The sequence below is a fragment of the Crotalus tigris genome, unplaced genomic scaffold, assembly GCF_016545835.1.
Source record: "Crotalus tigris isolate CLP2741 ecotype Arizona unplaced genomic scaffold, ASM1654583v1 scf7180000024362.2655971311:6658466, whole genome shotgun sequence".
Lineage (NCBI taxonomy): Eukaryota > Metazoa > Chordata > Lepidosauria > Squamata > Viperidae > Crotalus > Crotalus tigris.
The window spans coordinates 5,593,603-5,608,038 of NW_024100530.1; the positions used below are offsets into that span (position 1 = coordinate 5,593,603).

The 14,436-nt window shown below is 37.9% G+C and overlaps 1 protein-coding gene across 5 annotated transcripts; it reads left to right on the plus strand.

Moving 5' to 3' along the window:
• Positions 1-2,417: 2,417 nt before the first annotated feature.
• Positions 2,418-14,199, plus strand: NUDT7 (nudix hydrolase 7). 5 transcript variants are annotated; one of them, XR_005554796.1, is made up of 6 exons: positions 2,418-2,510; positions 4,581-4,734; positions 7,479-7,637; positions 9,980-10,354; positions 11,157-13,206; positions 13,833-14,199. XR_005554796.1 is itself a non-coding variant. In XM_039327581.1 (5 exons), the coding sequence occupies exons 1-4, from the start codon at positions 2,473-2,475 to the stop codon at positions 10,349-10,351; spliced, it is 723 nt and encodes a 240-aa protein (XP_039183515.1). In that variant the 5' UTR covers positions 2,418-2,472; the 3' UTR covers positions 10,352-10,354; positions 11,157-14,199. The 5 variants fall into 5 exon arrangements, 2 of the variants coding, with proteins under 2 accessions (XP_039183515.1, XP_039183516.1); XR_005554794.1 differs by having other exon boundaries at positions 11,157-11,216; positions 13,018-14,199; XR_005554797.1 differs by having other exon boundaries at positions 11,157-11,216.
• Positions 14,200-14,436: the final 237 nt, after the last annotated feature.

The following is a 14,436-nucleotide window of genomic DNA, read 5'->3' on the forward strand; positions in this document are numbered from 1 at the left end:
TAAATACACACACGCACACAATGCTTTCCTAAGTAACCACACACACAAAAGCCTGGGAGAAAATGCAGAAACACTTCATGCACAAAAGTTAGATAGAAAAAAAAAACTAATCAATATCCCCCAAAGAATATGAAACAATCAAAACAAATTACTCAGTGGTACATATCAGTTGTAAACTAGTACACCAGATGGCTGAACAAGCTACTTGCAGCACAATTGTATGTGTGCTGGATTAATTAAATCTATTCTGCAAACTGTACACATTGCAAAGAAGATTGCTTGTTCTTGGACTAGGTTTATCAAATAAATTTGCAGCTAGTTGGAGAGCCATTTCAGCACATAAAATGGTCACAGTTTGCCTCTCCATTCTCATTACACCTATTGTCGCTTGCATTGCAAATATAACTGTTTTCACTGTGATGAGCACTCTGACTTGTTCAAAGATCCGTTGCAGGATTATGATGCAATTATTGCTTATTACAGCACGTTGATGTTTGTGGCATCTTAGGTGTTGCAGGCGTCAAAGCAAAACAGAATCCTGTTTCAAGCTTTGTTCTCACTGTGGTGGAGAAAATCAAAGGAGGAGGAGAAGGGTGGGGTTGAGGAAAAAAAGGCTTAAAATGTACCAATGAACAAATGAACAATTCTGTGTTCAGGGTATTCACAGCAGACACACATTTAACCATGTTTCAAATGTCCTCTTTAGATGTCACATATACTGTCAGAAATTATACAGACTCCCATCCTTAGAAAGTATTTTTACCAAATTCAGACTAAATTTCTACATTTGTGATTACTGTATTAAATGGAATTTGCACATAAATTGCAAGAACACCTGATTCAACCAGGTCTAGTATTCCAGAATTTTATTTAGCCATGGTTCATCAGATAAGTTTAGGGCTAACAGATTTGGCTCTAACAAATATACAGATGCCTTTTAGATGGCAGCACATAGGTACAGAAACACTAACTCTTTGCTGCCATCTATTAGTTATCCAATTTTTTTAAAAACCCAGATTAGGAAGGTCTAATATAAATTGTTATGGCTGGGTTCACTAAGTACATTAAGTTATAAATTCTGCCTTATAAATTACAATAGCTGGATATTTTTTTTCCCATGGGAAGTCATACAAGAAAAATAAAGTGCCTACTATACATAGCCAAAGAATGAAGTGGCTAAAGTTCATTTAACTATGAGATTCTTTAACTGAGGTCATACATCAAAAATACATTAAATTTTGTGGAAATCCAGCCATTCTAGTTGTAAAACATGGATTAGCATAGCCACTGAAGTTCTGATAACAAATGTTATGTCCCTCAGCGTAATCTATTCCAAAAAAATATCAGATCCTTTCTTAGCAGAAGAGGTGAAGATGTTATAAATAAAAGAAATAGAAACAAATATATATATATATTTTAAAATAGGAAAACCTGTGTTTCTTCTCTGTTACGCTAGTGCATTCTGCATACTGAAAATAACCAGATTCTAGATCCTCACCTCTGAAGAGAACAAACTGTTAATTTTAAGAAGTGCTCCCTGGTGTAATCTAAAATTTACACACTAAAATTCAGGCAGTCCCAGTCCTGTTTTTCCACTGTTTTTTTAATTTTCCTGCCTGCCTGGCAGAGGAGCCTCAGAAACATACCGTGTGCATTTATTTTCTTTATTTTCCCCTCCACAAATTTATGGAACACCCCATGCTATTTTTCCCCCATAAAGATCAAGGCAGTAATGAACAATTATGATGAGCGCAGAATGGAAAGCTGACCAACTTTTTTACAATGAAAAGGAGGACACAATTGAAGAAAAAAAATAAATGAAACATTTTATTCATTGCAACAATACAGAATACACTATAATATGATAAATGCATAATAAGAAACATTTGTAACCATAACATTTTATATTGCAATTATGCTTACATGCCTATTAATTATTATTTAAATGAGTACAAATGGACTGTCCTCCCTAGGGGAGGACGATTGGTCACTTTAAGAATGGAAGAACATATCAATCTGCCATGCTCTTAGCAGATTGCAGTGGCCCTCTAGATACATCAATCTAAAAATCACCCCTTCGCCCAGATAGTCCTGCACAGATCCAACATCCCTGGAGAGCACCAGGCTGGGACAAGATTTTTGCTAACACACTCTCAATCTCTTTTAGGGCTTTGAATTAATGCATAAAAACAAATCGATTTTCCGTTTCAGATTTGACTCTGCTGCAGCCTTGCACAAAGCGAGCGTTGCTTCATTCAGAACCAGCTTCACCGGCTCATCCAGCTTGCACTCCCAAGCCCTGGCCTGGACGACAGCCTCTCCCGATTCGCCGCCGGTTCCCTTTCGATCCCGCCTCTCAGCCAACCATCCAATAGCGGTGGCGGAGGAGCGGCAAGGGCGGGGGCAGGGGCTGTCAATCCACGTCAACAGAGCGAATAGGCGCGCAAGGTAGGAAAGGCGACCTGGTGGCCGATGGTAAAGATGGCGGCTGCGGATGGCGAGCCGGGCAGGTAACCATGAATCCATACCCGCCGCCCGTTGGCGGGGGTTCCTACTTTGTGGACTACGGGTTATGGAGTCCCGGCTCCCTTGGAGGGGGCCTCGCGGGGCGAGTGTGCTGTAGAAACTAGCAATTGTGTTTATATGTTATGTTTTATTTGTTTACACCAGGGATAGTGATAGGCAACCTTGGCTCTTTTGTGACTCGTGGACTTCAACTCCCAGAATTCCTGAGCCAGCATTGCTGGCTCAGGAATTCTGGGAGTTGAAGTCCACGAGTCATAAAAGCCAAGATTGCCTACCCCTGGTTTACAGAGACAGACATCACACAGACACACACATACAGAGAGAGAGAGAGAGAGAGAGAGAGTTTTCTTTAAGCCGGTACATAAAGGCTATATTTTTTATTTATTTTTTCTTCCTTTGGAAATGGAGCTGATAAAATATTAAAATATTTAACATAAGTGTTATATTAAATATGAAATATTTTCAATATTGTCCGTGCTAACATCAGGACTCTAAGAGCAGAGTTTTCCTGATTCTTTAAAAAAAAGAAATTGGTTGTTTGAAAGGAGGAGAGAGAAAAAACCTGCAAGCAAGGAAAAAAGATGAGCAGGATACATATTTGTATTCTGGTTTAGCCACTTGACACAATTTGGTAACATCAGAGCAAGTTGTTTGTTTTTTTTTAAATGGAAGAAGGAAAGACATTAGCAATTGAACATTTACACATAGAGTACTAATGCTGCTTTTTAGGTCCATGAAATTGCACATACATATATGTATCACGTAGAAATATACAGTACATAGGTAATATATAAATATTTTCAAAAGTGGTATTAAAATCTAACACACCATTAACAGAATAGCCTAAGATCCAATAAGTTTTAATAGTTTATTGCTAAGTAAATGAGATTTTCTTTTCCTGCAGCCTAAACTGCTGAAATGGAGGATTTTTCAGCCTCAGATAATCCCCCAAACCAATTTTGGGATAGACAATAATCCCCTTTTAGTCAAGACTTCAGCTTTTGATGAAAGTTAGCACTTATTTTGTAAAACGCTGATTCTGCACTGTTAGCATTAGACAGCACAGCACAAGGTCATTAGTCTATGCTAAAACTCTTACTGAAGAATGTAATAATCCTAACTCAAAATTAAGTGGTACTTTATTCAAGGCAGGCCATTGCTAAGATTAAACACTATACACAATTCTAAGTGTAAAATGCAAGTAGAGGATAATAAGGACTATTATTAAGTGACTGAATGAGACTCCATGTATGTATTTGTAGTTCTCCATGAGAATTGGGGCTGTTTAAATTCGAACGGTTTTGTAAATTTATATACTGGCCTTCAAGAACTGTACCTAATTCCATAAAATTGCTTTGGAGTGTATAAGGATGCAAACGTGGCCCTGTGTGCAATTCTGGAAAATAATCCTTTTTTCAGCATCTTTAACTGGCTTATTATAATTCAAGTAACAATCTTTTTTTCCCTCCTCTGATACTCTGTGGAATCAGCTGTGGCAATTATTTTACATTTATTAATCTAAATGATACGTCATCCAGTAAGATTGCAGAAATATTTCATTATTAAACTAAGCTGTAAAACTATCACAGCCATGCTTTTTTCTCATAAAGCAAAGGTCATACTGTTCAGTATCATGTGTCTGATTCATATTCCTTTTTTATAATAAATCTTACTGCATTGCAACAGTTTTATTCCATTATCACCAATATTGTCCTGTTTCATTGCAAGTTATAGCTTTGGATTATTTTTCTTGATAAATAAATGAAATTATAATGTTTTCTACTCATTTATTTAATTAGGTTCTTTGTCTATTTTTACTTTTTGTGTGGAGAACAAATCATGCTTTTTAGGTCATGTCTATTCAGAAATATTGAAAATTCAAAAGGGTTCTCCAACTTTTAAGGACCCCTATATGTCTCTGTGTTTGCAGTAAAAGCAATCTATTTGACAATATCATTTTTCGTGTTTCTTTTTGCAAAGTTCTCATTATCGCGGAGTGACATTTCTGATTGATTTGTTTCTAATAAAGGTTTTGCTCTTTTTATTTATTCTAGAATGAGCATAAAAGAAAAGGCAAAGCTGCAATTAAGGAAGCTTGACATTGGAGACAGATTTTCCAACATTCAATTACCAAAAGCTTCAGTTCTTATTCCATTGATGGTCAAAGATGGAAAGCTGTGTCTTCTTTTCACTGTTAGATCAATGAAGGTATGTAAATATGAAAGCCAAAACTAATTTCACTGTTAATTTGGTGAATATTTTAGAAGCATATGAAATAAAAAAAAAACTAAAATAAAAGGAGAGGACAGACGTATAGAAATATATTCAGTCTGGATAAGTAGAGCTAACACTGATAGTGTCTCCTTTTGAGGGAGGAACACACTCTCTGTTTAAACTTCCTTATACAGGTAATCCTTGATTTACAACCAAAGTTGACCCCCAAATTTCCTTTGTTAAGCCAGACAGTTGTTAAGTGAATTCGGCCCCATTTTATGATCTTTCTTGCACAGTTAAGTGAAATACTGCAGTTATTAAGTTACTAACACGGTTGTTAAATGAATCCAGCTTCCCCATTGACTTTGCTTGCCAGAAGGTCACAAAAGGTGATCACATGACCCCAGGGCACTGCAATTATCGTAAGTATGAGTTGGTGTCTGAATTTTGATCACGTGACCCTGGGGTTGCTGCAATGGTGGTAAGTGTGAAAAATGATCACAACTTACTTTTTGGGGTTCTGCCGTAACTTCAAACAGTCACTAAATGAACTGGTGTAAGTCAAGGACTACCTGTACTTAAACTTAAACCTACATTTATTCTCCCAACAGTGTTCACTTTTCCTTTTACATCACAATCTCTTCTGTTTTTCCCCTACTAATAATCAGTCCATCCAATACAGCACTGCCCTTCTTTTCTTACAGCCATTAATTGAAATTTTGATGCAATAAATTTGAAAGTTGGAATATCTGAGGACAGGAGAATGTTTACATCTTGATTTCCCTTGGGTGTTTTTCATCTGTCACCGGCAGCCAAAATAGCAAGAAACTTTAGCAGTAGCAGTAGTCCAGGTAAAGGTGTTAAATATGTTTGCTAAAGCAAGTTGCTTCTTTAAATCTCCATGAGCTGGAGGAATAGCTTATTTTTTCTGAAGCTTAGAGGGGGAAAAAAAACTTTTCTCTGTCTTCCCTTTTCTATAATAATTGTGGTCTGCCTTGTTAGATTTTAAATGCTTTGTAATTAACCTGAATCAGAGGTAATTTGGTGTAAGTAGTTAAGGATGTAGTAAACAAGTCAAGACAGAACAAATGCAATCAGACAGGCACACATTCATACACATATCTCTACGCCTATCTGCCATAGTTGATGAATAATGCAATTAAATAAATACTAATACTTTAATTCAGATTATTCTTTCTAATGGACCCACATCTTTGATTTTCAGAAACATTTCTGCTGAATTATCTGAGTGTAGAAAATATGATTTTTCTCATGGTTTTTGTATAATGCATTTTATTGAAAATAATCTTAGGAGAGATTTCATCTTTCACGATGCAAGTGCTTTAACAGTTACTTGGTGATTTCTTCTTTTCATCCATTTGGCCCCTACTTTTTTGTTTAGTTGAGCATCTTGGCTTTGTTTGGGACATGTGTATATTGTGCATGTTTATTATTATAACAACGTGGTTTTGCAATGTGAAACCACTTATGCCCCGCACCCAGTTGTTATCTCACAATAACTCCCTTAGAACTGAATTCAGAAGTTACAAAAGTCTGTCTGGTTCATGTTTGTGCTTGCTAAGTTCCTATATTGATGGTATTGATTTTGAATAAAAATGGAAATAAAGAAGAAGATCAAGAGATTGCACAGAACAACTGACCTAATATTTGGATCTTTGTCCTCCCTGTGTGAGACTCGAGTTTATATTTAAAGTGGAAATGAGTGCTATGAAACCCCACAGGATTTATGCATAGAAGTTGCTAAATTTAGTTTGCTGAGCCCATTGATTTCAGTGACTCTTAACTTTGACTAGTTCTTGATCTAAGCTAGGATTTTATAAGCCCAGCTAGTCTTAAACTGGCATTATGGACTTCTTAAGAGAACTCCCATCTTGGCATGATATTATAATTGGAAGCCAGAGATCTTGTTATCTTGTGACGCCAACTGGATTTTTGTGTGTGATCAATTTGTTTGTTTTCCTGGCTGTCCAAGTGTCTTCTCCAGTACCAGTGTAGAAACATGTTGGTGTTCTTTCCTGTTATGCTTCTTCCAAATCCAACTTTCATAACCTAGAACTAAGGAGAAATTTCCTGACAGTTAGAACAATTAACCAGTGGAACAATCTGCCTCCAGAAGCTGTGAATGCTCCAACACTGGAAGTCTTTAACAAGAGACTGGACAGCCACTTGTCCAAAATTGTATAGGGTTACCTGCCTGAGCAGGGGGTTGGACTTGATGACCTCCAAGGTCCCTTCCAACATTATTATTATTATTATTATTATCCATAGACTGTCACAGGAAAAAGCATTGCCTAAAGAATACTAATCTTTTTTTTAAATTTTATACATATCATAGCATTTGCAATATCCTTTTCAAAGCTTTCGTTGCAGCTCTGTTAGGCCCTAGTTTGCAATTAAATTAAATGTTTTATTTAAGCGTTCAATTAAATTAAATTAAAGTATTTCTTGACTTTGCTCTTTATGATCAATCCCGAAAGCCATTATTATTAGCCAACTTATAAGCACAGCATAAACTGAGAAATGTCAAACTGGGAGAACATGACTGTGGATTTAACATTGGATGAAGAAATTCAATGAAACTTCAATTACATAGCAAACAATAACATCGGCCTATCCCAGGTTCTTGAAAAGTATTTGATAGGTAAATAAAAATGCCGTATCCAGTCCAAACATCTGACTGACTTCCCCAACCGACCATTTTAATGTTCTAATTCCAGTTGAGAACATCTCCAGGAGACGTTTGCTTTCCAGGAGGTAGAAGTGATCCAGCAGACACAGATGAAGTTGCCACAGCTCTTCGAGAAGCTAAAGAAGAAGTGGGTCTTCTTCCTGAACAGGTGGAAGTCATCTGTAGACTTGTTCCTGGAATAGATAAAGTAGGTACATGTTGTTGGTTGCGAAGTCATGTCCGACCCATCCCGACCCCATGGACAATGTTTGTCCATATCTTCCTGTCCTCTACCATCTTCTGAAGTCCATTTAAGCTCACGCCTACTGCTTCAGTGACTCCGTCCAGCCACCTCCTTCTCTGTCGTCCCCTTCTTCTCTTGCCCTCCATCTTTCCCAGCATTAGGCTCTTCTCCAGTGAGTCCTTCCTTCTCATTTGGTGGCCAAAGTACTTGAGTTTCAACTTCAGGATCTGGCCTTCTAAAGAGCAGTCAGGGTTGATCTCCTCTAGGACTGACCGGTTTGATCACCTTGCAGTCCAGGGTCTGAAATAGTTCAAAGAAGCTGTAGGTTATTTTGAATGTGCCTTAAAAAGGGATACAACAAATTTGTGGGAGGATAAAACTATCGGCAGCCACTAATTAAAATGACAACAGACTTAATCCATTGTATCTACAGTCTATAGAGTTTCTCAGTCATCCAAGTCATAGTTATCCCAAAGATGTTTTTTTTTATGAGGCAACTGGACTTGCTTGTTTTTCGTTGAAGATGTTTTCAGAGCTGAAGAAGCTTCTTGGATGAGAAGCAAAACGTCTTCAAAGAAAAACAAGAAAGTCCAGTTGCCTCGTAAAAAAGATCTTTGGCATTGTATTGACAGCATTGACATGAATCTATGTGTCCTTTAGTGACTTAGGACTCAAATATTTAAACTCTGCCCTCCACCAATTCCCAAAAAAGTCTACGTTACAAATTGCCGGGAAGGCTTGCTCCTGTCCTGTAGGTTGCATTGATGAATATCAATGCAATGGCCACGATCAGGACCTCGTCAGTGGTAGCATCTGAAGTATTCAGCTGCTGCTTGAGGGAACCACAGGTGTCTTCCCCCAGGTTGCTTCCTTTAAGGTGAGAGTTGGAAAATCCTATGGTCATCCAGGAACAATCTTTTTAGATACATAAAGTACTTTTCAAAGAATGAACTCTGTTTTAAGTTTTATAATTATAAGGAATGCAGATCGTCTCTCCCCATTACAGTTGTAAGTTGTGAAAGTTGTAAAGGGCTCATCATGTGACCAACCTGATTTAACCTTTTTGTTTGTGTGTGTGGCAGTTATTAAGTGAGTCATCAGGATTGCTAAATTGAATCGGCAGTTGTTAAGCAATCATTAGGGGATATTTTGCTGAAAATTGGAAGCAGATGCCCATTAAAACATCAGAAATTGGAGTCACATGACCACAGGACACTGGAAACAGCCATAAATGTGGGCCGGTTGCGAAGTAGCCGAAATGCAATCACATCACTGCGGGGAAGTGGGTGGCAGCCATTGGAACTTTGGAATCAGATTATAAGTACTTTGGGGGGGGGTCCATCATAATGAGCAGTCCAAAACAACATAACAAATTGGGATGTGCAAAATTAATTGACCTGGGAATTCTGGAATGCTCCATTGACCGCCATCCAATGCCATTCCCAATATTGGGTTACAGTAGTTTTCAGAAATAAATCTTCCACAATGGAAGCTTGTTTCACACCTCAAACCAGAGTTATGAACTGTATACGTCCTTCGTGTTACTTAATATACGTTTAGGTAGTACAAGGCTTGTCCCTAGTTGTCTTCAAAAACATTGAGATTCCATTCATAATTGTAAAACTGAAGACTATATTTTTTATGGTCCCTCGTTCACTGTCAAGTTTTGAAGTTTTTTCTCCCTGCTGCAACAGTTACTGCTTCTCAACGTGCCAACAATCTCTGGGAGGGGAGGGGATCAGTTTGGTATGCAGACTTCAAAGATTAAGAAGCCAGACCATGAGATTCAAGGACGTTACATCAGACCGAGAGATGCTTTCTCATAATAATATTTTTCCACTTGATTGGGCAACATGACCTGACCCAGAGGAAGGAGGGAGAATTCAATGCTTTTACTATGTGCATCTGAGAGGGGTCTGGCCAAAGCTGGTTTTGTTTTCATAATGTGCCAAATTGGTGTGCTCAATAAAATTTTGCATTAAGAGATTGGAATGTCTTGACCAGGGAGTCTTCAAACTTGGGGCTTTTATGACTTGTAGACTTCAACTCTCAGAATTCCTCAGCCAGCGTGCCTGGCTGAGGAATTCTTGGAGTTGAAGTCCACAAGTCATAAAAGCGCCAAGTTTGAAGACTCCTGGTCTTGAAGATGTTTGCTTAGTTGAGTCAGAACCATGACATTTGCATTTAGTAAGACCCTAGAGATCCCCTCCCCCAAATTTATTTAGTAATACGATTAAAGAGAATTGGAAGAGTTCTTCATTGGAAACATTACCGTTTAACTATAACTTTACTTTTCTTCCTTTTAGACTCATTCTATCGTAACTCCAGTTGTAGCCCTCATAGAAGACACTTTTCAAGCCCAACCAAATCCAGAAGAAGTCAGTCATGTGTTCTCAGTGCCACTGGAATATTTTATACATCCCAGGAAATACAGTGTTGTGCCTTTACAAAGAAATGGACACGTTCCATATTTGATGCATTTCTTTGAATACAATGACCCAGAGCATCAGATGTCATTTACCGTGTGGGGATTGACTGCACGTTTTGCAGTCTTTGTTGCTGTTGCCATTTATGAGGAGAAACCGACATTTGAAGTTGAATTTGACCTGGATAATTTGAATTCTTCAGTTGAGAAATACTTGATGATGCGCTACAATAGTATAAAAAGCAAACTTTGACAGGTAATAATTGGTTCCCCCCCCCCATGTCATTGAAACTCTTGAAGCTATGATCCTGTTTTAGCTGAAATAATTTGGTTACTTTCTATTTGCAAATCATGTTAGTATATAATCGCAGGAATCTGTTTTTGCCACATTCAGCTGAGATATGAAGGTGTTTAATTAAAATTTTAAAATGTGCCATTTTGTGCCACAGTCTCTAATGCTTGGCATTTTATCTCCCCTCCCCCCCAAAAATCAAAATGCCAATAGAGATCATATGGTGGGACTACTGAGGTAAATCTTTATAGGATCACACTACCAGTGCAAAAGGTTTTGCACATTTTATACGCATAAAATTCATTTTTACTAGATTTAAAAATATTCTCCTGTGTAATCATATACCAGGGGTGTCCAACTAGCCACGTCACATGACGTGTCACGACGTATCACGACTTTTTCCCCATTGCTGGAGCTGGGGTGGGTGTAGTTTTGGCATGACGCATCCGGTCCTGCCATATACAGATACCTACTGGCCTCTTTAATAGGTCACTATAGGATAAAAAGGCAATATTTGAGAAACAGAACATGTGCACAATCTGAGTTGCACAGGTGGAAGTCTCTTGGTGGAGTTTACCTACTTACTGTCTACAGCATCTGTACTTTTAACCACCGATTTTTGGTTTGTTAATGATGTTGTTACTGTTACTATTCAATGTACCTTTCTTGAAATTAAGAATAAAAAAAATATTAAAATGCTTTCTAATGATGTTACCTCCTACTGCGTAGGTAAGAGAGAAAAAAATAAACTTCACCATTTCTCTAGGGATTTGGCTTGGTCAGTGATGCTGCAGAATTAATCATTCACATGGGTCAGATATTTTAGGTATGTATGGCCTTGTATTAAGGCACTCTTTCACTTAAAGCATTGCAGTCGTAATTGTTCTATATTTTTTTCATAGCGATATCGGAATCATAGCTGATGGATGTGGTATGTTCATCGCAAGATACTCTATTACACAACTCACATTTCTGTTTATTAAGTCCGGAAGCAGGTGTTTCTTGGTTATGCCTCTGATATTACAGAACTGCCAGTTTTAAAAGCTCCAGGAAGTAATCAGTAGCGTAGCTACTTATATTGATTTTATTTAGAACCCTTAGCATGTGGTTGTTGCCTTCTCTTGCATTTTTCTTCTAGCCCTTTTTTCAATCTAGAAATTTAGCTTCTTTTCCTTCAGGAACGGAGCATCTAAAACTTAATGTCCATTCAAGGTTGAAAGACAGCTGCTTCTGAAATTTTACTGGCACATGAATGGTGGCGAAGTTTTAAAATTCTGGCTTTTTTAGTTGCCTTGTTTGGCCACCAAATAAATTTGAAGCATCTTCCTTTCCAATTTTCGTAAGGCTGGGGACAAGAGAGAATTTTGTAGCAGGTTAGAGTAAGTGCTTCTCAACAGTATAAGTGAGGGAGCACCAGAAAGTTCAGCCTAACTACTAGTAATCTGTCTTAAGCATCGTTTACAGGCTTACCCTTGTTAGGAAGCGTCTGCCAGTAAGATTTAAACCATTTTTGGTTGTAAAAACCACAATTTATCCTAACGTTCACCAAAACCTAGGAGATGGACAGGGTCTCAAGTCCAACCTTTTTTTTTTTTAAAGAATACTGTTGTAAATGTACGTCAGCCTCCTTAATTCCACCTGCACCCATACTATTTTTCCAGTTACAGGTTATGCCAAGAGCCTAAAAAAATGAAGTGGGGGGGGGGAAATCCCTCCAGGAGTTGAGAAAATATGTGAGGGAAAAGAGTGTTTTTGTTCGAAAACTGAATTATAAAAAAGAAGCAAACATCCAGGTAGGGGCTGGAGAGAATGAGGGAAGGTTCATATAGGAACCTGCAGACGGAGTAGGATTTAACTATTGTAATTACGTCTCTTGTCTACCAAAGTTGTTGCCATAGTAATTTGGTTTGGCTGAGAAATTAAAATGTAAAACCTCTACCCATGGAGCAAGTCCCACTGTTTGGAAAGGTTTGGTTTTGCTTTTCCTGGAAGAGGAGGGGGAAAAAAAAATAGCACCAGGCACTGTATTGCTCTCATTTTGTGAGAAATAACAGGAACATCTTGGCATTAAAAAAAAAAAAGTCTTTGAATTAAGTAAGAGGCATCGCTTTTTGACCTCAGGTTTTTCATAAATATGATAGCAGCATTCGGATATGCACTTCTTCCAGGTTCCCTGATTTAAAGTGTGAATTGACAGATGTTTCTATCCCCCACCGTATCACGTGAATTTGAAATTATTAATATAAATTAGATCCCAGGGAAGCAGTAGAATTGATTCTTTCTGGGAGTTGAAGTCCACGAGTCATAAAAGAGCCAAGGTTGCCTACCTCTGCTCTAGTCTAAGAGCACGCTCTGAGGCTAGTAAATCTGGGCTGCAAAATTCTGTGTCCAGCAGCTTTCTTGGTTAGTACAGCCCACACTAGGTAGCTGGAACAAAGTCAAATAGCCAGTCCTGGGAAGGGTAGGGGTTGAGGAATACAAATGGAGCTATGAAAAAGCAAGCGGCATGTTGGAGGAACCATAAGGTCTACAGGCGCATTATATAAAAATGCCTTTAAAAAGAACTTAATGAAGCATAATTGTTCAATGAATGTATTTTATAGCATGAAATGTTGACTGTCATCTAGGAAAGAAATGGATCATTATGTCAGAAGTGTAAATGCAACTGGTTTACGGAATGCCATTCTGCTAAGGCTAAAGGTGACCTCCCAAAGCCTTAGATGCAAACTTCAGACATCTGAGCTATGGTATCTTGTTCATTCAACTATGTTTAAAACAACACAGGTTTATTGTGATTTCTGAATCCAGCAAGACTGGTGAGTCTTTAGCTTACCTTGATGAAAATACGTTCTCCAATCTAGGTTTTTTTTTTTTTAATTTGCAACATTTATTAAAACAATCCTGGTTTTAACCACGCTGGATCTCACAGAGCAGCTAAAACCAAACCATATATATATATACACATACACATACACATACATACATACATATATACATATATATATATATACATACATACATACATACATACATACATACATACATACTAAAATTAATAGTCAATTAGAGATGCAAGAAAAAATGCATGAAGCAATCTCTATCCAACTGGAAAAGGATAGTTCTTTATCAATTCAAGAATGGAAGATGCCTTCTGAGGCTCCGTGTGTATTATATTCCATGATATAAGGGCCACCAAAGAAGGTGTGTCACAAAACTAGTTGTGGAACCACAAACAGCACCTGAAATGGTGCCTACTAATCACTAGTTTAGAAATACGTGCTTGTGGGTTGAAATGTTGCCACTGTCTCTTTGGAATGTAGGATGTCTCTTCCTTGCTGTTTCTAATTGTTATACAGTTTCTAATGTACATAAAAATAGAAGATGTGTCCTGCTGGGCAGATCAAACATCCACCTGTCTAATCCAGCATCCTGTTTTTCACAGTTGGCCAATGCAGATGTTTCCAGGAAGCCCACAAGTGGAGCCTGGTGAAGACATTGAACCTTGTTCCCCCTCAACTAACTTTCAGTGGCTTCCCAATTCAGAAGATAAAACTATTGTGGCGAGGAGAAGTTGGTTATTTTCGTTTTGTTTCTGTCTAATAAAAATAGTAAGAATTGTAAGAAAACTAAAACAATGTGCTTGGAAATATAGATTAGAAATCTGAAGAACCTACTGTTTTGTGGGTGTCCATCACTGGAGGTTTTCAAGAAAAGATTAGACAGCCATTTGTCCAGAATGGTATAGGGCAGGGGTCTTCAAACTTGGCCCTTTTATGACTTGTGAACCTCAACTCCCAGAAATCCTCACATGTGCCTGGCTGAGGAATTCTGGAGTTAAAGTCCACAAGTCATAAAAGGGCCAAGTTTGAAGACCCCTGGGTTAGGATCTCCTGCTTGAGCAAAGAGGTCCCTTTTAGCCTTATTTTTCTATATTCTATGTTCCTCTCCTCCACGGAATTCTGGAGATTTTCTGGAAGTCAATCTTCTGATTTGGTGTTCTGAAAGAAAAAAGGACTTATTTTAGAAGTGGACCAAGATTACAAGAA